The sequence below is a fragment of the Pseudorca crassidens genome, chromosome 11 (genome assembly GCF_039906515.1).
Source record: "Pseudorca crassidens isolate mPseCra1 chromosome 11, mPseCra1.hap1, whole genome shotgun sequence".
NCBI lineage: Eukaryota > Metazoa > Chordata > Mammalia > Artiodactyla > Delphinidae > Pseudorca > Pseudorca crassidens.
In genome coordinates this window covers 42,572,654-42,600,218 of record NC_090306.1, presented here as the reverse complement: position 1 = coordinate 42,600,218, position 27,565 = coordinate 42,572,654, and the positions used below count along the sequence as shown (strand labels likewise).

The window sequence follows — 27,565 nt, the reverse complement described above, 5'->3', positions numbered from 1 at the left end:
CAAGGTATGCCTGTATTCATTTGTCAAATGGCATCATAGGTTGGTTCTTGATTCAAGAGTTTGGCAAAAGTCAATGAAAGCATTCTGTGAGAATCAGTTGGCTATGAGAAATTTACGATAAAGAATATTGTATATTTTAATTTTTGTAAATTGCATGCTATACATCCTTTCTATCAGTAAATTTTACAATAAACTTATGTAAATATACACATCACTGAACATGGAGTTGGGGATAGTTATGAATAGCACACCATCCTTTCATATTTTAGTTTGGAGACTATATGAATGTTGGGGAGAAACTGTTTTAAAAGTAGTAAATGGTAATGTGTGACATGACTGAAATATGACATTCACAAGCACAAAACAAAAAAGATCAAACCATGGAATATCATCCTGTACCCAGAATAAGTAGCCTTACAAGTGTGAGTTACAGGGAATGGAGTCCTATTTAAAATTTTAAAAAAGGACAGGAAAGTTCCTCTGGTCTAAGATTTTGTCAATTGTTCTTTAAGGGCAATGTATCTGAAAGCTAACATCTTTTACAATAAGCATGTATTGAACACCCACCATATGTCAGATGGTGTTCTGTTCGGGATGACCCTTATGATCACACAGCTAGTTAATACAGTAACTGGGAAATTTTAGGACATTATACTAAGTGAAATAATCCAGTCACAGAAAGACAAATACTGTATGATTCCACTTATACGAAATATCTAAAGTAGTCAAACTCAAAGAAACAGAAAGCAGAATGGGAGTTGTCAGGGCTGGGGGTAGGCGGAAATGGGGAGTTCAATGGGTATAGAGTTTCAGTTTTGCAAAAAGAAAAAGTTGTAGATACCTGTTGCCTAACAATGTGAATATAGTTGACACTACTGAACCATACACTTAAAAGTGGTTGAGATAGTTTAAAAAAAAAAAAAAGAATAGCTGGGCTTTGAAACCAGACCTGAATCAAAAACTCATGTTTAGCAATTATGTAATCACAGCTGCCTACTTTCAAATAATTTCATCTTCAGTCAAAGAATATTTCCTTTCTCTGATTTACACAGGTCCCCCTTTTCTGTATGGCAGGGTAGCAAGCCATTGGCTAGCAGCTGCATTGCCTGAAGCCTGTCAGATACCAGAACGTTTTCTTGGAAGATTGGTACACAGCCACCATCGCAAATTCAAAATGGGGTCATCAATCCAAGAGATTTAGTGGAGAAACAAACACAGGTCAGAGAAATAGGCAAGAGGAGTCTGGGAGAAATAATTTTGGCTGTTTAAAAGACAAAATTCATGATGACATAACTGAGAACGTGCTTTTCTATTAAAAGAAAAAAGTCTGTCATGGAAGAGGTTTGAAATCATAATATTTTTAATGTTATAACTTGAAGTATTTTTTCCTGAATTCTTACAGAGTAAAACAGAGCTAAAGCTAATTATAGGCAGTATATGGCAGAGGAGGGCCTGGAGTGGAAGAAAATACTTCTGAGAATGAATTAGAATCAAACTGAGTGGGAACAGCCATGTCTAGAAGTGACAAAACTCAAAATATTTATTATAAAAGACAAAAGATTCTAATATTACCCAAATTTAATCAAGGTGAATAGACTGTTCCAGAAAAGCAAGAGTACAGCTTGCTAGAATGGAAAGAACAATGGAATCAGACTTGATTTTAAAATCTACACTGATAAGTGGTGTAGTGTAGGACAAACTACTTAATCTTCCCAAGGCTGTTTCTCTACTGTAGGTTGGTGTGAGCAGTTGTTTGACAAACACTTATTGACTACTAGGGCCAGGACTGACTGCGTAGGTGCTAGGGATACAAAAATGAAGATAGTATTGTACTTGCCGTCAACTTCAATATAATATAATAAATATTATGAGAAAATCTACTGAATGTTTTCTACGTGCCCAGTACTAATATAAATGCTTTAAACTCATTAAATCTTCATTTAAACCTTTTCAGAAACTAAACCACATGTACTACACCATTTACAAGAGGCACAGAGAAGTTAAGTATCTTGCCTAGGATCAAACAGCCCTCAAAACAGCTGGGATTCATCTTGACAGGTGGCAGGAATTTACAAATCTGTGCATGCGCAGGGTGGGAGTGGAAGCTTTCCACCCGTAAGGAGTTCACCCGTTCGTAAAATAGGGATTAAAATATCACTACCTCTTGGGGTTGTATCAATTAAATGAGATAGTATATTTGAGTCAGCATTGTGGTAAGCACTAAATTATTTCCATTAATTTCATTTTATTCCTTTAAGTTGGCCACCGTGGCGAAGGAATGTTTTCAAGGCTTTAGCTACATATTGCAACGCGGCTTTTCAAATGGGTAATTTATACTGCTACCAACAGTGCGAGAGCTTTCCAGTTGCTTTATGTTCTAATATACGGTAGGGCTACTCTCTTTGATTACTTTTCTCAGTTTTTGACAGTCTCACCCCTTTTCTCTGTTAAGTTCGCCATCTGCCCAGTTTTATACCGTCACCTACGTCACAAGCGAAGTTCTCCGAGGAACCGCCCAGCGGCGCGTGAGCGGACGCCGCATTCAGCTCTGCTCAGCGCGCGAAGGCAGAACCCAGTTCTCGCGGGAAGAGCCGTGGTTTATTTTTGAACGAGAACTCCTAACCGCACCTTGCCTCTCAAGGGTCACATGACTGGCGCCTGTGTCCTCGACGCAAGGTGTTTCCTGCTGCCTGTTAACTCGGCTGCAGAGTGACCCGAGGTCCGTTCCGGAAGTGGATTCTTTAACTTAGCAACCCGTCGGCGGAAGCGTGTCACAATCCAGCCGTCCTCCCCTGGCGGAAGTTTGTCACGTCGCAGTTGTCTCCGTACAGCGGATGTGTGTCGCCGCTTAGGTGACGCTGGGAAGTGCTTGCAGCCGCCGCCGCTGCCTTTTGGTTGAAGCAGTATGGAGGGAGAGAGAAAGAACAACAATAAACGGTGGTATTTTACTCGAGAACAGCTGGAAAATAGCCCATCCCGTCGTTTTGGCCTGGACCCCGATAAAGAACTTTCTTATCGCCAGCAGGCGGCCAATCTGCTCCAGGACATGGGCCAACGTCTTAACGTGTATCCTTGCGGCCTAGGCCTTCGGCCTTGGAGTAGGTCCCGCCCTGTTTGGGCGTCCAGGCTTCAAGGTCTGTCAGACAGAAAGGAAGAGGGTGGGCAGGGACTGGATGTCTAGTTAGGAGAGCCTACGATGGGGCGAACTGAAGTTAAGTGTTCGCTGGAGGGAAGCGAGGCCGAGTTAATTTCCCGCTCGCTCACCCGTGCCATCAGCCTTGCTGGGAACGCGTATCCTTTCCGCTTTGTGTTTTAACTCCTCTTCCTCGTAGTCTGTTTTCGGTGTGTTCTGATCTCCTACTCCGGTGACTTCGAGATTCTGCTTTTCTACTATGCCCTAGGGATCTGGTGGAGATTTCACTGTTGATGGCTGCCTCTTGAACTTAGTGTGTAAAGAGAGTTTTGAGAAATTTCGATACCTGAAGGTCTTATAAAGAGAGTGGTCTAGAATTAATGCCCCAGCTTTGGCTTAAAATCCGTTCCTTCCCCTTACTAGTTGTTTAAGAAACCTGTCGAATTCTTGGTTTTCTTGTCTGTAAAATGGGGGCGATAACTCATGAATTTGATTTCTGTGCCCAACACAATGCTTGGCACTCATATGTTAAAGTAGCTACTGTTAAGAGTTTTATAGCATTTCAGAGGAAGGAAGGATGTCAGTGTAGATTTGTAGGGATGTAGACCTACAGATCTAATGTTCTAAAAAACCTTTTATAAAATACTGTGTTTTAAAGTTACTCAGAGTGCTAATGTATATTCGTTTTCCTCATATTTCAAAGATTTAGTGATTTTTTTTCCCCTTTAAGTGTTTTTGTTTGTCAGAAAACCTACTCATTTTGTAGCAGAGAAAGCTATATAAAGTTCTTTCCACTCAGGAAATGAAAACTTATTCTTGGGTGCAGCTTCCATTTAAATGTGTTGCTGGCTGTATGTTTGTGTCTTAAGGTTGTGCTCACTTCAAAAGTGGTGTCCTCTTTGGTGCCTGTATCCAGTTTGTTTCCTAAGCATCCAGTCAGTACTGAGTTAAACCTTTTTTTAAAAAATTCTGTTTCAGTGCATCCTAGCACTTTCCTTTTTACATGTGTGTTATTAAGGTTGTTGCCATTGTGGTACTGTCTCATCTCTGTATATCCCACATTGTTTTCTGAGGTCTTTATAATAAGACATTCAAAAGTTTCTCTTTTCAAGGGAACCCTTGTACACTGTTGGTGGGAGTGTAGCTTGGTGCAGTCACTGTGGAAAACAGTATGGAGGTTTCTCAAAAAGCTAAAAATAGAACTGCTGTTTGACCCAGCAATTCCACACCTGGGTATATATCTGAAAAAAACAAAAACACATATTTGAAAATATACATGCACCCCAGTGTTCATAGCAGCATTATTTATAATTGCCAAGGTATGGAAGCAACCTGAATGTTCATTGAAGGATGAATGGATAAGGAAGATGTATATATACACAATGGAATACTACTCAGCCATAAAAAAGAGTGAAATAATGCCATTTGCAGCAACATGGATGGGCCTAGAGATTATCATACTAAGTGAAGTAGTCAGAGAAAGACAAATATCGTGTGATATCATTTATATGTGGAACCTAAGAAATACAACAAACTAGTGAAAACAAAAAGGCATATTCACAGATATAGAGAACAGACTAGTGGTTACCAGTGGGGAGAGAAGGGAGGGGCAAACTACTGGCTGTAAGTTAGGCTATAAGGATTTATTGCACAACAAGGGACTGTAGCCAATATTTTGTAATAACTGGAAATGGAGCTCTTTAAAAATTAAAAGCAGAAAAAATGTTTTTCTTTTTAGTGAGTATCAAATAACTCACTGAATGAATATCAAATCATAGTGTTTCTGGTCCCAGGGATCACCTTATGAGTGCCAGAGAGAAGTAGAACTGAAAAGGTAATTGCTGGAGCTTAGAAGGTGAGGAGATAAGTGGAGACATACCTAGGGGGCAGATCAGGGAGAGTGTTGTAAATCATTTGAAGAGATATCCTGTGCAAGTATATCGCCTTGGCAGGATTTTCAGTAGGCAAGTAACAGGTTTAGGTCTTATATAGTTTTGTTCATATTCCTTCTTGATCCACATGCTGAGAAGCTTTGCTTGTTTATTAATTCAGCAACTTTATAGTGAATATCTGTTACATATAAGACAGTGTGTTAAGTGTCAATTGGAAGTTAATTGATGAAAGAACAGATTTGCTTTTTAATTCTTAGAGGAAAGTATGATTTTCTTTCTTTTTTTTAAAGTTGAAGTATAGATGTACAACGTTATGTTAGTTTCAGGTGTACAGCAAAGTGATTCAGTTATACATATGTATACATAGTCTTTTTTTTTTTTTTTTTTTTTTGCCACACCACACAGCTTGTGGGCACTTAGTTCCCCGACCAGTGATTGAACCCAGGCCCACGGCAGTGAAAGCACTGAGTCCTAACCACTGGACTGCCAGGGAATTCTCTACATATTCTTTTTCATATTCTTTTCCATTATGGTTTATTACAGGATATTGAATATAGTTCCCTGTGCTATACAGTAGGACCTTGTTGTTTATTATATATATAGTCATTTGTATCTGCTAATCCCAAACTTCTAATTTATCCCTTTTCCCCCTTTGCTAACCATAAGTGTGATTTTTGGGTCTGTGAGTTTGTTTCTGTTTCATAAATGAGTTCATTTGTGTCATGTTTTAGATTCCACATTTAAGTGATATCATATGGTATTTGTCATTCTCTTTCTGACTGACTTAATATGATAATCTCTAGGTCCATCCATGTTGCTGCAAATGGCATTATTTCATTCTTTTTTATGGCTGAGTAGTATTCCATTCTGTATATATACACTACATCTTTATCCATTCATCTGTTGATGGACATTTAGGTTGTTTCCATGCCTTGGCTATTGTAAATAGTGCTGCTATGAACATTGGGGTGCATGCACCTTTTCTTTCTTTTTTTTTAAAAAATTTATTTATTTATTTTTGTCTGTGTTGGGTCTTCGTTGCTGCGTGCGGGCTTTCTCTTGTTGCGGTGAGTGGGGGCTATTCTTCGTTGAGGTGTGCAGGCTTCTCATTGCGCTGGCTTCTCTTGTTGCGGAGCACGGGCTCTAGGTGCGCGGGCTTCAGTAATTGTGGTGCGTGGGCTCAGTAGCTGTGTCTCGTGGGCTCTAGAGCACAGGCTCAGTAGTTGTGGCACACGGGCTTAATTGCTTCACGGCATGTGGGAATCTTCCTGGACCAGGGCTGGAACCAGTGTCCTCTGCATTGGGAGGCAGATTCTTAACCACTGCTCCACCAGGGAAGTCCCTATTTTTAGTTTTTTAAGGAACCTCCATACTATTTTTCATAGCGGCTGCATCAATTTGCATTTCCACTAAGAGTGTAGGAGGTGTCCCTTTCTCCACACCCCTGAGAGGTAAGTATGATTTTCATTTAGGGGCATCCACTGTGCTTGGCTGCATGGTCCTTTTGGGAGGATATAGAGGTTGTATTTTTGGGAATTATACTGCCTGTCTGTTTTGGGACTTTAACTTGAACATTTTAGCTCACAATTGACCATCAACACTGCTATAGTATACATGCATCGATTCTACATGATTCAGTCCTTTACACAGTTCCATCGAAATGTAAGTATAATTTTTATATATGGTGTAATCCTTTTGTGATTAATCTCAACTTCATATTTCTTTTATGGTTGATCTTTGCTGCTGAACTGGGATTTGAAGTTTAGAGTTTATGATTGATCACTTTCATTGTGTGTCACACTGCTGTTCTGAATCCAGCCTTCTAGTTTTCCTGTGAAGTGTCTAGCTAGTTGTTTAGCTTTAGTGCATCCTTAGAGTAGGTGGATTCTCTAATAAAATAGATTATTGAACATTTAAACTTAACGTCTTTGGATTGGGAGAGTAGCATTAAAGGGGGGTAGCATTACACTTAATTTAAGTGTGATTTTTGAAATGTTTAATAATAATATGGGCACAAGAAAACAAGTGAATGTTAAGTCATTTACATTTTCTAAAAACCTTTGATAAAATTCCCATCAATGACCAGTTCGAAGGGGAAGGTGTGTTATGTGATAACTGGGGGATGACTTTTAAGACAGAAAAAAGAAAATAATAGTAATAAAGGGATTTTTTTTTTTCTGGACAGAATTGTAAATAGTGCTATTTTCAGTTTTGCTACCTGAAATGGTCCTATTTAACATTATTGTAAATGACTTGGAAGCGAGTGCATAGTGATATCCCAGTTGCAGGTAAGCTTATATTTGTTTAATAAAATCACAAGGTAATAGGGCTAAACTTGAACACTTCATATGGATTTGTGAGTCAAATATTTCATTATTTTTTTAAGAAAAGGTTACGTTTTGAGAAAAGGTGTTTCAGACTTTTCCTTAGGATGATAGTTTTTTTTTTTTTAATAAATTTATTTATTTTTGGCTGCATTGGGTCTTCATTGCTGCGCTCAGGCTTTCTCTAGTTGTGGCGAGCGGGGGCTACTCTTCGTTACGGTGTGTGGGCTTCTCGTTGCGATGGCTTCTCTTGTTGTGGAGCACGGGCTCTAGGTGCCCAGGCTTCAGTAGTTGTGGCTCGTGGGCTCTAGAGCACAGGCTCAGTAGTTGTGCACGGGCTTAGTTGCTCCACGGCATGTGGGATCTTCCCGGACCAGGGCTCAAGCCCATGACCCCTGCATTGGCAGGCAGATTCTTAACCACTGTGCCACCAGGGAAGTCCCAGGATGATAGGTTTTGAATTTTTATGCCATAGGAAGAGAAACTGGAAAGTTAGATATTGCTCTTGTAGGATATTGGTGGACTCAGTATTGGGAATAATTGCACAGGAAACCCTTTAGAGTGTGGATTAACTATTCCCAATTTTTGCTGATTATTCAATCAGTTGGGCTGTCTCCTACCCTTAACCTCCCTACCTCCTCTGATTGCAAGGAACACACTCTTAATAAGAGAGAGAGAAGCATTTAATGAGGCTGTCTGATAGCTCTAGAATAGAAAGTAGTGGATAAAGAACGGAATTTGAAGAGGAAGTCCATAGTTGTCTTGCCCATTATGAAAGTTTTCTACATTTCTTTTATTATGGTAAAGGTTTGAAATCCAGGGTGAACTACATCTCAAATCAATTTGTCCACTCTATGCATATGTATGTGTGTGTGTATGTATATTTCCCCTATTTTTACCTTTTAAATTATATCTTGTTTTATTTTCTATGCATTTATCTTAGCAAGGACAGAGACTCACTTTTCTGTGTATCCTCTGAAGCACTTTCAGTAAACTTGTTGAATGAATGAATGATCTGGTAATTATCCAATATAAAGAGATTCTTCTGGAGTTTATGACCTTTTCCAAAATCCAATGATTTTTTTTTTTTTTTTTTTTTTGTGGTACGCGGGCCTCTCACTGTTGTGGCCTCTCCCGTTGCGGAGCACAGGCTCTGGACGCGCAGGCTCAGCGGCCATGGCTCATGGGCCCAGATGCTCCGCGGCATGTGGGATCTTCTTGGACCGGGGCACGAACCTGCGTCCCCTGCATCGGCAGGCGGACTCTAAACCACTGCGCCACCAGGGAAGCCCCAGTGATTCTTTTAGTTTGAGGTTATTGGTCCTCTTTAGAGAATTGATTTTAGGTACATTCTGGAATTAACAGATGAAAAATATCACTCCTTTAGTATGTTAATTCTAAGGGTTTAGCTGTGATGAGTCCAAATTCAAATTTGAAGGGACTTAATACATTGTTGTGGCATTGAAATGTAGTATGTAGTGTGAAGTGCTCATACATTTTTCTTGTTATTTTTTCTTATTACAAAGGTAGTAAGTGCTCATGGTAAAAACTAAAACAGTACAGTAATGTGTAAGGCAGAAAGTGAAAGCTCTTCTGTAATCCCATCCTCCAGAAGTAGTAACCTTTGATAAACATTTTGGTAATAGTGTCTCAGACATTTTTCTGTGCATATAGTACCAGCATTTATGTATTTCTATAAAATCACTTCTTACTGTACCACTCTTACACAATTGCCTTTATTGCTTAACAGTATGTATGTATTGGACATTTTCTTATTGGTTTCTCATTTTAAGTGGCCACATAGTATTTATTTGAGTAGTTACTATAATTTATTTTACCAGCTCTCTATTGGTGGATATTGGGGTTGTTTATAGTTTATTGTATTATAAATAATGTTACATAAGTTAGTCTGGTACATATATCATGCATTTATATGACTATTTTATAAATTCCTATAGGTGGAATTGCTGTGTCCAAGGGTATGCATTTAAAAGTTTTTTTGTGTCAGTTTGCTCTACTGAAAGATTATATCAACATACATTGTTTCTAGCACTGTGGGGGAGGGTTCTTTCCTCTGCATCCTCACTAACAACAAATACTCATTACTTCAAGAAATATTAAGTTCTAACTACTTGTCAAGCACTAGGGCTAGAGTGGTGAGCAAGATAGTGGAAGCCCTAAGTTATTTTCTTAATTTACATTTCTTCAATTAGTGAAGTTGAACTTCTGATGCCTATTGGTCATTGTTCTTGTGAAATTGAAGAATTATCTGTTGTTTCTTTTTGCCCCTGTTTTATTTATTTTGATTTTCTCATTTAAATGAGCTCTTTATATATCAGAACCGTATGTCATGTGCTGTGAATACTTCTTTCGTTTTGTTGTAACTCTTCGTTTATAGTGTTTTCAAGCCTAGAGTTCTTGCCTTTTTAAAAAAATTTTAAAATTTTTGTTGAGGTATAACATAAAGTAAAGCCCAAAAGTCTGAGGTTTGCAGCATGATTACTTTTTGCATTATATATACATAACCATCATTCATTTCCAATACCTTGGAAGGTAGAGAAGCTGTCTTTTGATTGAAATAAACTTTATTTCTTAGCAGACATGATTAAATGACTGGTTTATTCTCACTTAAATCCTGGCATTGCATTTACTCTCTTTTTGAGAAGAAATTCAACCTCATTAATTGAATTTCTGTAGGTACTGTCCTAAAAGTTTTCAAGTGGGGGAATGTAAAAGTAGTGGTGAGCAACTTGGTGTGTGTGTATTTATTCTGTATTTTATAATATTTGATATACAGGTGTTGTCTTTTAATAGCTGACAAATTTGGGTGTATATTATTCTCATTAGCTGACTCTTAAAAGGTCAAGTTTAGTGGTTAAGAGGATGGGCTCTGGAGTCAGACTTGTCTGGATGCAGATCCTTGCTGCACTGCCTACCAGCTATATGCCTTTGAGCAAGTTACCATACGCCTCAGTTTTCTCATCTCTTTGGGGTCAATAATAGTGCCTACCTCATAGAGTAGTTAGTAGGATATAGGTGAATTAATTTACAAAGTGTCTGCATATAGCAAACAAATAAGTATTAGCTAGCATTATTATTGTTCTTTTAAAATGGAGAAAATCTTATACTCCTACCTGGAATTCCTCTGGGAAACTGCCTTTGATGGGAAAATAGTTTGATAAGCTAGCTTGGTATATGATTCCATGAGGAGCTATGAGTATTTATATGGTTGATTGGACAAAAAGGAGTATTTATATGGTTGATTGGACAAATGGTTGATTGGACAAAAAGGATTGGTCTTTCACTTAACAGATATTATCTTGCCTTGTAAGCCATTGTTTGTATATCATATTTTAGTTAGATTCTTTCAGATATATTTTTAGCCTCTTGAAAGCAAAGTTGTAGGCTTAAAATCTTAAGTGTTGTCTCTGAGTTGTCCTTTTCCTTTTCCCCTGTGTCCAATCAGTTATAAAGTCCCGTTAATTTTTATAGTGGTACCATTTTTTCTTCCCCTGTAAATATATATTGTCATCATAAAGTTAAAAGAGGACAGGGACTTCCCTGGTGGTGCAGTGGTTTAGAATCCACCTTCCAATGCAGGGGATGTGGGTTCGATCCCTGGCCTGGAAGATCCCACATTGCCACGGAGCAACTAAGCCTGTGCGCCACAACTAGTGAGCCCATGCACCACAACTACTGAAGCCCGTGCGCCTAGAGCCCATGCTCCACAACAAGAGAAGCCAGCGCAATGAGAAGCCTGTGCACCGCAACGAAGAGTAGCCCTTGCTCACCACAACTAGAGAAAAAAGCCCATGTGCAGCCACAAAGACCCAATGCAGCCAAAAAAAAAAAAAATTGAAAGAGGACAGATTAAAGGAGAAAGTGATGGTTTCCCTATAACTCGGTGTTCAGAGATAATCCTGTTAACGTTTTGGTGTATATTCCATTAGAATTTTTTTCTCTGTATGCAAATACATATATTTACTGAAAACCTATTTGTTTTCCAAGGTGAAAGCTGGGTTTCTTTTTTACTTTATTTCTACTGCTAGTGCCTACTCTAAACTTTATTTCCTAATGCCTGTGTTATCATTATTGTTTTTTTAATATTTATTTGTTTATTTTATTCATTTATTTGGTTGTGCCGGGTCTTACTTAGTTGTGGCAGGCAGCCTCCTTAGTTGGGGCATGCATGTGGGCTCTAGTTCCCCGACAAGGGATCGAACCTGGGCCCATTGCATTGGGAGCACGGAGTCTTAACTACTGTGCCACCAGGGAAGTCCCTGCCTGTATTATTAAAATTTTCTCTTTAATAAAATTAACTTTTAATGTATCTATCCTTTCCTTTTAGTACCACCTACCACTGGATTAACCTTTCCAAATATTTCTTAAACTCTGCATTTTTTTATCTAAAATCTGTAGTGTCACTCTCTTCTTAAAAATCTTTTGTGTCCCACATCACTTTATATCTTTTAACTAAACTACTCAGTTTAGTGTTCAAAATGTGCTTTATGCCCCGATTTCTCACACATTTGTTCGTGCCCATTTTCCTCTGGTTTTTCTTTGTTTATCCTAAGGTCTAGTAGAATATATGTAGCAAGCTCCATATATAACTGCAACAAATATGAAGGAAGAGAATTGTTATTCTGAATTGAATTTGTGGAGAAAAATCTATTCTAGCAAAGTATAACAGATAACTGCAGGGATACAAATAAGTGTTAGAATGCATGTCAGTTCTACTCAGTAAATAGATATTTCACTTTTATAAAATTATTTGTTGCTTTCTTTAACTCCTGGTGAATTGTAGTTCATGCCATTGCCATCTTTGATTCACTGAAATATTCTTAAGGTTCTAGAGACGTTGTGCTTCCTGAGGTTTCCCAGATCACCAGGCTATGTTTATGTCCTATTGCTCTAATTTCTTGTTTAGTGTCTGAGTTTTCTGTCTGCTTGTGTATTGGCTTGACTTTTTTATTTTGGCTGTGCTTCGAGGCTTACAGTATCTTAGTTCCCCAACCAGGGATGGAACCCCGGTCCTGGCAGTGAGAGTGCCAAGTCCTAACCACTGGACCGCCAGGGAATTCCCTGGCTTGACTTTTTTTTCCCCCCTCTAAGTACCTTCTACTTATAAGCTGTTGAATATAATACTATACTTTGAATTCTTTTTTAAAGATTTGTGCTCCTCTCCATATGTAAGTATAATTGAGGTAATTCGCATACAATAAATTTCCTCCTTTGGGTGTACAATTCACTGGTTCTTAGTATATTCAGAGTTGGGCAACCATCACCATGATCTAATTTCAGAGCATTTACATCACCCCAGAAAGAAACCCCTCATGCTTTAGCAGTCACTCCCATTCCTCTCTTCTCCCAGCCCCCGGCAACCACTAATCTACTTCTGTCTCCATGGATTTGCTGATTCTGGACATTTCAGTTTACTCCTTTAAAAAAAGTATATAGAGTGCTTTGATAAAACTTAATAATCTCATTTTAAATAGAAAGCTGTCTATTTACATCTAGTGGTTTCTTGAATAGGTAGCTTTTAATGAGAGTTTGTTGAAGGATTGGTTTTCAGAAGTGGACGTGGTTAATGGATAGGAGAGGAGAAGATAATTAAGTAGAGGAGGAGAAAGCATAAACAAGAGGTGACGAAGTTGAGGTAAGCAAAGAAGTTGGTTTAAGACTTAGTTCTTTTTTAGATCTACCTTACTCTAGAAATAAACAAATAATAAATGTGATTTATTTTCTCTTCATCCAGTCTGTGGCTCCAGCAGCCTTATTTTTAGCAGCCAAAGTAGAGGAGCAGCCCAAAAAATTGGAACACGTCATCAAGGTAGCACATGCTTGTCTCCATCCACAGGAATCACTTCCTGATACTAGGAGTGAGGTAGGGGATTAATTACACACATCTGTTTTTCTTAATTTATTTTGATCATAACTTAGTTTTTTAACTTTGATTTACTGAAGTCTGAATTGGGGCTGTTAAAGGAACTTTTAGTGTTTGTTTTTTCCTTAACAAAAACATCACAGAAATTTATGGCAAAAGTTAATTGTATTCATTCTGGTAAAATTGGAAAATGCAGAAAAAGAAGAAAATATATTACCTAGATGTAATTTGTACCACAGATATATAAATGAACCAGTATTTCCAGCTTCTTTTCTATGAGTAGCTACACATGTATATATTTTATACCTGCTTTTTTCACTTACTGTATGCCAAATATTTTCCCATCAATTCTCTGCTTCCTTTAAATATTGATATCGTATTTTGTCATATACATACATATATTTTAACCATTTTCTCTTAAGATAATTTCCAGCTTTTAACCACTATAATATCACTATGAAGAAAATTCTTTTAGATTTTTTGTTAATGAATTTTTTTTAAGTGAATCTTGTCACTGGTGCATGTGTGCTTAACTTTTTAAGAAATTACAAGTATGCTCATCATAAAAGAACCCAAACACTAAAGAATCATTTAAAGTCAAAGGTAAAGCTCATCTCCCCTCCTTCTCCTAGGAGGATACTGCTGATTACAGTTCAGATATATATTCTTCCACACCTTTATCCTATGTGTATACATACAGCTTTTTTCCCTTTCCATCCTTCCTTGACCTTCTAAAGAAGGGAAACTCTCCTGGCTTTAGAAATCAGTGATTGGGGAATGATGAGTTTGGAGAAAAATTATGGATTTCTGTTACTAGATTATTTGTCTGTTACAGTGGGTGCATGAGTCATCCATTATCAAATTAAGTGGAATTGTGTGTTCTTCTGATCATATTGGGCAAAGTGGTTGTGGGGATGGTTTGTTTTGATAATAGCCCTTTATTATGTAAATTAAGTGTTTTGCATAGTAGTGTCTTGACTTACTTTGTTTTCTCTTTGGGCTGCACCAGTAGTTTTGTTGAAGAGCTGTTGGTCTGGACTTTTATTTACGTTAGAGACTAGTAACTGCCACTGGTCTATAGAATTGACCAAATAAAATTTTATTTTAACAAAATAAAGCAAAAAATAAAATCCCTACTTTATTTTTTTTTCTTTCAAGTATATTTACATGACTTCTCACCTGAGTCTCTCTTATGAGGTGACTAGGAGAATATACTTTCTTCACTATATGGAAAGGGGAACTAGCATAGTTTAAGTCCTTACTGGACTTATTCAAGATCATAAAGTTCAGTGGAAAGTTAGCAGCAACATAAGTCTCTTAACTCCTGGCTCAAATCTCATTCTCCTAGAGTTCTAGACCAGTGCTGTCCAATAGAAATATAGGGGAAGTCACATATGTAATTAAATATTTTAAACTTTTCATTAAGCTTTATATAAAAATCTTTACTTAAAAAAATTAAGATTAATTTTAATATGTTATATTTTATATATTATTTTCTTTAACACCAAAATATAGTCATTTCAGCATATAATCAATTTTAAAACATTATTAATGAAGTGGTTTACATTATTATTTCTTAACTAAGTCTTCACAATTCAGTGTGTATTCTACACTCATAACACATTTCAAGTGCTCGATAGCCATGTGTGGATAGTGGCTACAGTAATGGCCAGTACAAATCTGAAAGAATTTTTTGTTTGTCCCCTTTTCCTTTGAACCCATTTATGAATTGTAAAAATCTAGCATTACTCCAAAAGGAAGGTTTAACAGGAGTCAAATGTTTGAGATTGCCTATTGCCTGTAGGATTCTGTCTACATCATATGAACTTTAGAACCTAAAATGTCAGTCTGAAAATGAACTAGATCTCTGGTGCTTTTTCTGTAGCCATTTATAAATAAAGTGACACCTCTCACTATACCACTTTTTTTTTTTTTTTTTAAGGAGAATCTGTTAGGAATAAGGGTTAATTTCAGTTCCTACTCTCCCTCATAACCCCACCCTTGCCTTTTGAGGCTTTCATTTCCCTTGGAGGTTGTTAGAATTTGCCTACACTTTATATATTATATATTGTATCTTTTTGGGGAATAATTTGTCTTCTCACCTGCAGGCTTACCTGCAACAAGTTCAAGATCTGGTGATATTAGAAAGCATAATTCTGCAGACTTTAGGTAAGTTTATTTTCCTTTAAAACATTAAAGAAATATGTACATAATGTAATGATTTTAAAATTTGCAAAATAGGAAATAGGAAGAGAATTTCTTGGGAAGGTTTTTGCACATTTTAGAGGTCATTTAACCCTGGCTTATACCACAGAGAGAATGCAGGCACGGCTGACCTTTGAAATAGCAGTTAGCAGGGGTTTTTTGTTTGTTTGTTTTATATTCTAGGATTCATGATTTGCTTGTTAAGATTTGGCAGTTTTTAACTTTCTGATAAATAATGGCAGAAACTATCTAAACAACTTTTTTTTCTTCCATGGATTTTTATAGTCTGCTTGTCATTATGTTTAGATAACAGCATTTGTTTTTAAAATTGATAATCAGTGTTCAGAACAGTGGAGTGGAGGTGGAGGAATTCAAGCTATAGCAGTTGATGGGCTAAAGATCTGATGATGTTCTGCTATTATCTATTATTTTCATCAAAGAGACTGCCTTTAAAAGCTTAGCAAATATGGAAAATAAAGATTTTCTAGTTCTTTTGGGCTATCATTTTTCTCTTTAGGTAGGGGAGTATTTCGTGAGTTATGTTGGAAAGTTACTGGTAGGGCTGTATTTTTGCATGTACAAAACATACAGTGAATTCTTCAAAGTTTGTCTCTGAAGTTAGTTTCTGCAAATTTTTACTTTAAATTAGTTTTCTTCAAGGTAACCATATTTTAGGGGACAATGATATTTTTCTGGTGGAGTAAATTTTTATTAATATTTTAATGTGGAAACTAGTAAGATCTAATTAGCAAGAATCAATTATACTTTTAGAATAATTTGCATCAAGTAAATTTCTCAATAGAATTTTTTTTCTTTCTTTTTTTTTTTAATCAGTTTGTCTCAGACTTTATTTTTATTTTTTAAATTTTTTGGCTGTGGCACGCAACTTGTGGGATTCTGGTTCCCCGATCAGGGATTGAACCCAGGCCCTCTGTAGAAGAAAGTGCCAAGTCCTAACCACTGGACAGCCAGGGAATTCCCTAGAATTTCCTTACTTGTACTGGAAAATTTTATTTGCATACTCGAAAAGAGAAATTTCATTGAAAATTTTAATTTATATACTCAGAAAGAGAAACTTCATTGAAAATTTTTGTAGACATACCGATCTTCCTTAAGTAATTTTGGTAAAGATCATTTAGAGTTAGATAAAATGATCAGTACTTACAGTAATTGAGATGATGAAAAGGGACAAAACTGAGGTAAGAGAGGAATAGGTTTCAAAATGTTTTCTCAAGGTCAAGCTTTCGAAGATAATTATTACATGAGTAATTGCTTCTTCCAACCATGTATTATATTCTGTTGTCCCTAAGAAAATGTTTTGTGTTTAGAAGTTTTTGGTAGCTCAGGGATCTTGAGACTGCATTAGCTTTATTATCTGAGTGGTGCCTTCTAGCTCAAAACATAAGCACCTTTGAAGATAATCTTAAAGAAGAGTGTGCTCCATACTTTGACTCTCTTAGCCTCTAAACGGCAGGTTTGGGACCAGAAAATGAGGGAGGCCTTCAATGATGACTCGGATAAAAGAAATATAAGATATTTTGAGTATCTTTAGCTTTTTAACCAGTTACCTTTTTTTTTTTAGGCTTTGAACTAACAATTGATCACCCACATACACATGTGGTAAAGTGCACTCAACTTGTTCGAGGTAAGGAATCCCAACTTGAGATGCTGTCTTAAATTGTTTTACCATTTAGAGGCTAAGATTTGCCCTGGACAAATACAGAACACAGCTGCTTTGGCCAAAATTTAAACTAAAAAACCTACCTGGCTTAAATCAAAATGAGTGGTTGGAGTTTTTCTGTTGGGTTCTTACAATGTTTTTAGGTGATCTCCAGATAAAGAGAGTTAGTTTCTTATGGATGTTTGTCAAAGCTGGGGGCAGATTTTGAAATGTCATCAAATCATAAGTATCTAACAGCAATTTTAAGGATGTCTTGGGGGTTAATTTGATTCTAGGGTTGATTGTCCTAGGCACTCTTAAGGCCACCCAGAGGGTCATCTAGAATTTATTTGAACTTATTTTCATCTTTGTTAATTCCCTGGCAGGACTTTTTTTTTTTTTTTTTTTTTTGTGGTACGCGGGCCTCTCACTATTGTGGCCTCTTCCGTTGTGGAGCACAGGCTCCGGACACGAAGGCTCAGCGGCCATGGCTCACAGGCCCAGCCGGTCCGCGGCATGTGGGATCTTCCCAGACCGGGGCACGAACCCGTGTCCCCTGCATCGGCAGGCGGACTCTCAACCACTGCGCCACCAGGGAAGCCCAGGACTTGGTTTTTATTCCGATTTAACTTTAGTAGCTGTAATTGCACAAAACCTAGCTCTTATTTATTTAAATAGTAGTATCAAGGCTATCTAGACACCATTGTGCGTTTAAATGCCATTTTTCGTTTCGTAGACTTAACTGATTGACAATTGGCCTTATTTGTGTGTTTCATTTGAAAACTCAATTTTCCCCGAGTTCTTATATTTTGAAAGGTTTACACTAACAGAGATGGATAAATGCTAATATTTAATCTAAGGAAGGTTAAAATTTGCTTTGTTACCCAGAGCATTTTTTTTTTGAAGGAGGAATTTTTATTTGTTTATTTATTTTTAATTTATTTTATTTTTTGGGCTGCATTGGGTCTTTGTTGCTGTGTGCGGGCTTTCTCTAGTTGCGGTGAGCGAGGGCTACTCTTCGTTGCGGTGTGTGGGCTTCTCATTGCGGTAGCTTCTCTTGTTGCAGAGCACGGGCTCTAGGTGGCCGGGCTTCAGGAATTGTGGCTCGCGGGCTCTGGACCACAGGCTCAGTAGCTGTGGCGCGTGGGCTTAGTTGCTCCGAGGCATGTGGGAACTTCCCAGACCAGGGCTCGAATCCGTGTCCCCTGCATCGGCAGGCGATTCTTAACCACTGCGCCACCAGGGAAGCCCGAAGGAGGAATTTTTAAAATTGTAATATATATGAATAATTTATGTTATTTGCTAATTTTTTCCAGATATAGCAAGGTCTTCTGGATTCTGATCTTGCCTCCAAATTAGTTCATCCCCTAGCTTAGAATTTCTCAGTGAACCCTTGTATCAGGATCTCTGAGTTACTAACAAGTAAAAATGTTTGTTACATTCTTCTCCAAATGTGTTGAGTCAAACTCTAGGGAGGATGCCCAGGAATTGCATTTTAAACATGTACCCCTTATACCTGGTGTGCAGAATAAAGCTTAGGTCCCTAAGTCGGGAAGCAGCATAATTATTAATATTATAATTAAAAATCACTCAAACTGTTTTCTTTGACAGTAGAATGTAAACATCACGTGGTCAGGGACCATGCCTGCCTCATTTACCACTATATTCTCTGCCTTGCAAATATTACATGCTTACTAAATACTTGTTTAGAATGAATGGAACTAATAACCTTCTCCCCCTCCCCCCTTTCTTTTTTTTAGCAAGCAAGGACTTAGCACAGACTTCTTACTTCATGGCAACCAACAGGTTTATATTTTAGTATTTTTCTCTTCTGTTTTTGGGATAGTACTTTACTTGCATTAGAATTGTCACTTTTTGATGGGTATATGGAAAGATGACAGGTCTTGCACTTAGTAAACTAGAAGCCAAAGATCTAGGCAAGGATCTCTGATACAATGTGTTATAGACAATTCTATGGTAAAGGTTGATTTTTCTGCAGTTTTCATGTGTACCTTAAAATTTCCATGCTGCTCTTTTAATTTGTTAAAGTGATATATTTATTTATTGCTGATCGTTTGATAGCCTACTTAATTCTGCATTTGTTACTTTGCTTTAACATATCCAAGAGCATAATTCTGAAAGTTTGTTTAAACTTGGGGTCCATTGACAGTGACTAAAATCTAATTTGGAGGATTCTGCTGTTACTATATTTTAAAAGACTCTGTTTTTCTTCACCCACGCCCAGATAAATGGGCATGTATATGTGTAAAGAGTTGTGATACTTTTTCTTTCTCCTTCCTTTTTTAAAGAAAAAAATTAATACATAACTTGTATTACCAAATGACTTGCTTATTCTCATCTCCAGTCTACTGGTTGTTCATGGAAACCAAAGATACTCCTAATGACTGTCAGGGCTAAGAAGTTCATTTTTATAGCCTGGTGGGAAAAATTTTAAAAGTAAACTGTCAAGTATATTGACACTTGAGAGAATGATTGTCTGTTCATTATTTTAAAGAGACCAGACCTATGATTGGCATGAGACAAGATAATTTTTAGAATATTTCCTTAGGTATTTGACTTAGGGATTATACATATCAAAAATCTTATAATTTTCCTTAAGTTCTGAGCTTATTCTCAGGATAATTAATCCTTATTTTAAAAAACTGAATGCTCAGTCTTTTACTTTTGTTTTTATTTTTTCCAGTCCTTCATTAGTGTGTGGATTAAATGATGTGTAGTCAGAAAAATTAGAAAAGTTGTTACCTGAGCCAGTGGGTTAATGGAAAAAATCATGTTGGGTGCTGGGTCAGAGCACTGGATATTTCTTGCCCTTCTTGCTCTCCAGTGGGTTTTTTATTTTTTTAACTTTTTTTTTTTAACTTTTTTTTTAAAGTAATGGAGAGTTTTAACTTTGGGTTCAGAATTGAGAGCTCATGACACTCTCTTGTTTCCTTCCCTCTGATGTCAGCCTGCATTTGACCACATTTAGCCTGCAGTACACACCTCCTGTGGTGGCCTGTGTCTGCATTCATCTGGCTTGCAAGTGGTCCAACTGGGAGATCCCAGTCTCAACTGATGGGAAGCACTGGTGGGAGTATGTTGACGCCACTGTGACCTTGGAACTTTTAGATGGTAAGTTTTAGAGTAAGGGACCTTGAATAGCACTTGCTCTTGATCTGTCACATATCTGGCCAAAGGTGACTTGATTTCAGATGAATATAGTTAGTTGAGGTTATTCTTATTTCATTACTTCTGCCTCTGAGTTTTTCTTAAATGTTCTAATTTCATTTGTAGAACTGACACATGAATTTCTACAGATTCTGGAGAAAACCCCCAACAGGCTCAAACGAATTCGGAATTGGAGGGTAAGAATTATTGCTGTCAGTTTGTGGAACAAACCATTTTCTTCTTTTGACCAAACCAGTGAAAATACCAGTTATGGATATGTACCCTCGGTTTGGAATTTCCCTTTTTGTAGTTATGCAATAGTCATAATTTCAACTTCATAGCTTGGCTTCTGGCCCAGAAATCCATTGCTGTAGGCGACAGTGAGATTTATTTGGTGTTTTGCAACTCTTGTGATTTAGTCATTTGGTCAGCAACATTGGTTATTTTCTTGTGTGGAGAGTGTTAAGGGGAAAAATTTGGCTTTTCTGAGTCACAGAATGTTGGCTTCTGGTATAGGAAAGATTCAGAGTTAGGAGATTAGAACTGGTATTATAATTTTGTCTTTGACATTACCTGCTTTTAAATGGATTTTAGAATTTTGTTTTTATATAGATTGCAGTCTAAAGTTGTATTTCAGATATTTTTCAAAGTCTTATTTATGAATAGTGGAATTAGCACCATTTGTTGAGAAGACTGTCCTTTCCCCATTGAATGGTCTTGGCACCCTTGTCAAAAATCATTTGACCATGTATGTGAAGGTTTATTTCTGGGCTTTCTATTCTGTTCCATTCATCTATCTATATGTCTGTATGTCAGTACCCCACTGTTTTGATTACTGTGGCTTTGTAGTAAGTTTTGGAATCAGGAAGTGTGAGTCTTTCTGTTTTGTTCTTCATTTTCAAGATTGTTTTGACTATTCAGGGTCCTTTGAGATTCCATATGAATTCTAGGATTTTTTCTTTTTTTAAATTTATTTTGGCTGTGCAGGGTCTTAGTTGCAGCACACGGGATCTTTGTTGCGGCATGTAGGCTTCTTAGTTGCAGCATGTGGACTCTTAGTTGCAGCATGCAGACTCTTAGTTGTGGCATGCATGCGGGATCTAGTTCTCTGACCAGGGATCGAACCCGGGCCCCCTGCATTGGGAGTGTGGAGTCTTAACCACTGGACCACCAGGGAAGTCCCCCCACATTTTAACAGTATTAATGTTTGAATTAATGTTTGGATCCAGAACATAGGTGAGTTTCCAGTTATGTTTTACTTAATTTTTTTCAGCAGTGTTTTGCAGTTTTCATTGTACAAGTCTTTTACTTCCTTGGTTAATTCCCAAGTATTTTATTCTTTTTGGTGCTGTTGTAAATGGAATTGTTTTCATAATTTCCTTTTTAGATTGTTTATTCATGTAGAGAAATGTAACTGAATTTTATTTGTTGACTTTGTATCCTGTTACTTTGCCCAATTCATTTATTAATTCTAATAAAATCAGAAAAAATAAATTCTTTTTGGTTGAGTCTTTAGAGTTATCTACATATAAGTTCATGTCATCTGCAAACAGAGATAATTTTACTTCTTCTTTTCCAATTTGATGCTGTTTCTTTTTCTTGCCTGATTGCTGTGGCTAGAACTTCCAATACAGTGTTGAATGGAAGTGGTGAAAGTGAACATCTTTTCCTTATTCCTGATCTTAAAGAAAACTTTCAGTCTTTCACCATTGAATATGATGTTCACTGTGGGTTTTTTATATGTGACTTTTATTATGTTGAGGTAGTTTCCTCTTTATGTTCCTAGTTTGTTGAGTGTTTTTATCATGAAAGTGTGTTGAATTTTGTCAAACGCTTTCTCTGCACAAATTGAGATGATCATGTGATTTGTTTCCTTCATTCTGTTTGTGTGACATATTACATCAGTTGATTTCCATATTTTGAACCCTCCTTATATTCCAGGAATAAATTCCACTTGGTCATGCATGATATGTAATTTTTTTTAAATGCCACCAAATTCATCTTGCTAGTATTTTGTTGATGATTTTTGCATCCGTGGTTATAAGGGATATTGGCCTGTAGTTTTCCTTTCTTGTAGTGTTTTCTTCTAGCTTTGGTATCAGGGTAATGCTTGCCTCATAGAATGAGTTGAGAAGTGTTTCTTCCTCTTCAAATTTTTGGAAAGTTTGAAAAGGAGTGGCATTACTTTGTTAAATGATTGATAGGATTAACCAGTAAGTCTTTTTTTCCTTTGGAGATTTTTGATTACTAATTCAATTTTATTTATTTATTTTTTAAAATTTATTTATTTATTTTGGGCTGTGTTGGGTCTTCATTGCTGCACACAGGCTTTCTCTAGTTGCGGGGAGCGGGGGCTACTCTTTGTTGCAGTGGGCAGGCTTCTCATTGCAGTGGCTTCTCTTGTTGCGGAGCATGGGCTCTAGGCGCGTGTGGGCTCAGTAGTTGTGGCTCGCAGGTTCTAGAGTGCAGGCTCAGTAGTTGTGGCACATGGGCTTAGTTGCTCCGCAGCATGTGGGATCTTCCCGGACCAGGGCTCGAACCCGTGTCCCCTGCTTTGGCAGGCGGATTCTTAACCACTGGGCCACCAGGGAAGTCCTGATTCAATTTTATTACTAGCTGTAAGTCTATTCAGATTTTCTGTTTCTTCATGATTTAGTCTTGATAGGTTTTGTGTTTCTAGGAATTTGTCCCTTTTGTCTGGGTTATTCAATTTGTTGATATACAGTTTGTTCTGTTAGAATGGTAGCAATGTCTCCACTTTTATTTCTGATTTTAGTAGTTTGAGTCTTCCCTCTTTTTTTCTTAGTCTGTCTAGCTAAAGATTTGTCAATTTTGTTGATGTTCTCAAGGAACCAATTTTTGTTTTGGTTTTTCTCTAGTTTATTTTATCTCTGCTCTAATCTTTATTATATCTTTCCTTCTGCTAGCTTTGTGTTCAGTTCTTTTTCTAGTTCCTTAAGTTATAAAGTTAGTTTGTTCTTTTGAGATGTTTCTTGGTTGTTTTTTTTTTTTTTGGCCACACTGCACAGCTTGTGGGATTTTTAGTTCCCTGACCAGGGATTGAACCCAGGCCCCCCAGGCAGTGAGCGCACGGAGTCCTAACCACTGGGCTGCTAGGGAATTCCCAGTTTCTTGTTTTTTTATTAAGTACTTTTTACTTTTTAAATTTTTATTTTTTTGGCTACTCTGTGTGGCATACTGGATCTTAGTTCCTCAACCAGGGACTGAACTCATAGCTCCTGCATTGGGAGTGCAGAGTCTTAACCATTGGACTGCCAGGGAAGTCCCTGGTTTTTTTAATGTAGTGTTTATAGCTATAAATTTCTTCCTTAGCACCACTTTTGCTGCATACCTTAAGTTTGATATGTTGTGTTTTGTTTTTCTTGGTCTCTAAGTATTTTCTAATTTCCCTTTTGATTTCTTTGATCCATTGGTTTAATTTCTACAATTTTGTGATTTTTTTTTTTCCCCGATTTTCTTTCTGATACTGATTTCTAACTTTATCTTGTTGTGGTCAGAAAAAATACATGGTATGATATGTATCTTTTAAAATCTATTGACTAAGTTTGCAGCCTAACATATGGTCTGTCCTGGATAATGTCCCATATGCACTTGAAGAATGTATGTGCTGCTGTTTTTGGGGAGAGTGTTCTGTGTATGTCTGTAGATCTAGTTAGTTTATTAAGTCCTACTTCTTTATCTTCTGCTTGATCTATTATTGTGAGTGGGGTATTGAAGTCTCCAACTATTACTGTAAAGCTGTCTATTTCTCTTTAATTCTGTTAGGTTTTGGCCTCATATATTTTGATGGCCTGTCATTAGGTGTGTAAATGTTTATAATTGCTATGTCTAATTTCTGTAGCTAGCCTTTTAAAATATATAATGCTCTTTTTTGTCTCTTGAAATCTTTTTTTATTTCAAGTCTGTTTTGTCTGCTATTAGTATAGCCATGCATGCTCTCTTTTGGTTACCGTTTGCATTGTATACCTTTTTCCATCCTTTCCCTTTCAGCCCGTTTGGGTCTTTGGATCTCAGCCTCTTGTAGATAGCATATAGTTGGATCATATATTTTTATCCATTCTACAAATCTCTGTCTTTTCCTTAAGAGTTTAATCCATTTACACTTAAAGTAATTACATATAAGGAGAGATTTACTTCTGTCACTTAATGCTATTTGATTTTTAGACAGGCATACCTTGTTTTATTAAACTTTACGGATATTGCATTTTTTATATTGAAGGTTTGTGGCAGCCCTGCGTCAAGCAAGTCTGTTGACGCCATTTTCCCAACAGTATTTGCTTACTTCGTGTCTCTGTTACACATTGGTAATTATGGCAGTATGCTGAACTTTTTCATTATCATTATATCTGTTATGGTGATATGTGATCAGTAATCTTTAGTATTACTACTACAGCTCACTGAAGGCTCAAATGATGGTTAGCATTTTTTAGCAATAAGGTATTTTAAATTAAGGTATGTCCATTTTTTTTTAGACATAATGCTATTGCACATTTAATAGACTGTAGTGTAAACACAATTTTTTTTTTTGCGGTACATGGGCCTCTCACTGCTGTGGCCTCTCCCGTTGCGGAGCACAGGCTCCGGACGCGCAGGCTCAGCGGCCGTGGCTCATGGGCCCAGCCGCTCCGCGGCATGTGGGATCTTCCCGGACCAGGGCACAAACCCGCATCCCCTGCATCGGCAGGCAGACTCTCAACCACTGCGCCACCAGGGAAGCCCTAAACACAATTTTTATATGCACTGGGAAACCAAAACATTTGTGTGGCTCACTTTATTGTGATATTTGCTTTACTGAGATGGTCTGGAACGGAACCCACAGTATCTCCAAGGTATGCCTACTGTATGCCTTACGGCTTTTTTGTCCCTCATTTCCTGCATTATACTGTCTTTTGTGCTTAGTTGATTTTTCATAGTGAAAAATTTTAAATTCCTTTTTCATTCATTTTTTGTATTAACATACAAAATTTGTCTCCTTTATAGCTGCATCCTCATCCCTTTTGGTTGTTGATGTTACAAAATTAAATAATTGTGTGCCCCCCGAAAACTAATAATTCTTTTAGATGCATTAGGCTCTTATACGATATAAAAAATAAGATTTGGAATTATAAGACAAAGTTATAGTAATACTAGGTTTTACACTAATTTTTTTTTTCCCTGAGAATGTGTTAGTCTCCTAAATCATGTAGAAAGCAAAATGTGCAATTACAAACCATTGTTACAATACCAGCTTTTATAATTGCCCATGTATTTACTTTTATTGAGGTCTTTATTTCTCCATGTGGCTTGAAGTTACTGTCTTGGAGGACTCCCTTGAGCCTTTCTTGTATGGCTGGTCTAGTGGTCACGAATCCCCTCAGCTTTTTTTTTTTTTTTTTTTTTTGCGGTACACAGGCCTCTCACTGTTGTGGCCTCTCCCGTTGCGGAGCACAGGCTCCAGACGCGCAGGCTCAGCGGCCATGGCTCACGGGCCCAGCTGCTCTGTGGCATGTGGGATCCTCCCGGACCGGGGCACGAACCCGTGTCCCCTGCATCGGCAGGCGACTCTCAACCACTGCGCCACCAGGGAAGCCCCCCTCAGCTATTGTTTATCTGGAGATAATTAATTTCTCCTTCACTTTTTTGAAGGACATTCTTACTGGATATAGGATGCTTGGCCGACAATTTTTTTCTTTTAGTACTTGGGATGTATCAGCTCACTATCTTGTGGCCTCCAAAGTTTCTGTTGAGAAATCTCATGATCTTATTGAGGATCCCTTGTATGTGACAGTTTGCTTCTTGCTGCTTTCAAAATTCTGTCTTTGGCTTTTGAAAGTTTGAGTATGATATGTCTTTTTTTTTTTTGATACCATGATTTTAAGAATTGAGGTATAGTTGATGTACAATATTATATAAATTTCAGGTGTATAACAAAATGATTCACAATTTTTAAAGGTTATATTCCATTTATACTTATTATAAAATATTGGCTATATTCCCTGTTTTGTACTATATATCCTCGTAGCTTATTTATTTTATACATAGTAGTTTGTACCTCTTAATCTCCTACCCTTATCTTGCCCCTTCCCCCTTCCCTCTCCCCACTGGTAACCACTAGTTTGTTGCCTATACCTGTGAGTCTGTATCTATTTTGTTATATTCATTAATTTTATTTTTTAAATTCCACATATAAGTGGTAACATACAGTATTTAGCCTAATACCCTCCAAGTTCATCTATGTTGTTGCAAATGGAAAAATTTCCTTCTTTTTTATGACTGAGTTGTATTCCATCGTATATATACCACATCTTCTTTACCCATTCATCTGTTTTTTTTTTTTTAATTGAAGTATAGTTGGGGAGTTACCTGGTGGTCTAGTGGTTAGAATTTGGCGCTTTCACTGCCACGGCCTGGGTTCAATCCCTGGTCAGGGAACAGATCCTGCAAGCTGTGTGGTGTGGCAAAAAAAAGAAAAAAAAAAATAGAAGTGTAGTTGATTTACAATGTTGTGTTAATTTCTGCTGTACATCAAAGTGGTTCATTTATACACATATATACATTCTTTTTCATATTCTTTTACATTATAGTTTATCAGAGGATATTGAATATAGTTCCTTGTGCTATATAGTAGGACCTTGTTGTTTATCAATTCTATATATAATAGTTTGCATCTGCTAACCCCAAACTCCCACTCCATCCCTCCCTCATCCCCCTCCCCCTTGGCAACCCTAAGTCTGTTCTTTATGTCTGTGAGTCTGTTTCTGTTTCGTAGGTAAGTTCATTTGTGTCATATTTTAGATTCCATGTATAAATGATATCATATGATATTTGTCTTTGTCTAACTTTAACTTCACTTAGTATGATAATCTCTAGGTCCATCCATGTTGCTGCAAATGACATTATTTTGTTCTTTTTTAATGGCTGAGTAGTATTCCATTGTATATATGTACCACATCTTCTTATCCATTCATCTGTCAATGGACATTTAGGTTGTTTCCACGTTTTGGCTATTGTGAATAGTGCTGCTATGAACATTGGGGTGCATGTATCTTTTTGAACTATAGTTTTGTCCAGATGTATGCCCAGGAGTGGGATTGCTGGATGATATGGCAACTCTATTTTTAGCTTTTTGAGGAACCTCCATACTGCTTTCCATAGTGGCTGCACCATCTTACATTCCCACCAACAGTGTAGGAGGGTTCCCTTTTCTCCATACCCTTTCTAGCATTTGTTATTTGTAGACTTTTTAATGATGGCCATTCTGACTGGTATGAGGTGGTACCTCTTTGTAGTTTTATTTGC

The 27,565-nt window shown here is 37.3% G+C and overlaps 1 protein-coding gene across 3 annotated transcripts in view; it reads left to right on the top strand.

Annotated features, from left to right (window-relative positions):
* The first annotated feature begins 2,674 nt into the window (after positions 1 to 2,674).
* The window catches only part of CCNT1 (cyclin T1), a 33,225-nt gene continuing 8,334 nt past the window's right edge, over positions 2,675 to 27,565 (top strand). The window contains exons 1-8 of one of the 3 annotated variants that reach the window (XM_067696360.1): positions 2,678 to 3,066; positions 6,606 to 6,687; positions 13,105 to 13,233; positions 15,342 to 15,402; positions 17,021 to 17,083; positions 18,859 to 18,904; positions 20,067 to 20,230; positions 20,393 to 20,463. In XM_067696360.1, the coding sequence (XP_067552461.1) occupies positions 2,906 to 3,066; positions 6,606 to 6,687; positions 13,105 to 13,233; positions 15,342 to 15,402; positions 17,021 to 17,083; positions 18,859 to 18,904; positions 20,067 to 20,230; positions 20,393 to 20,463 (777 nt within the window). In that variant the 5' untranslated portion in view covers positions 2,678 to 2,905. Of the gene's footprint in view, positions 3,067 to 6,605; positions 6,688 to 13,104; positions 13,234 to 15,341; positions 15,403 to 17,020; positions 17,084 to 18,858; positions 18,905 to 20,066; positions 20,231 to 20,392; positions 20,464 to 27,565 lie in introns of all 3 variants that reach the window. The other 2 variants (XM_067696361.1, XR_010932384.1) reach the window with 2 other exon arrangements.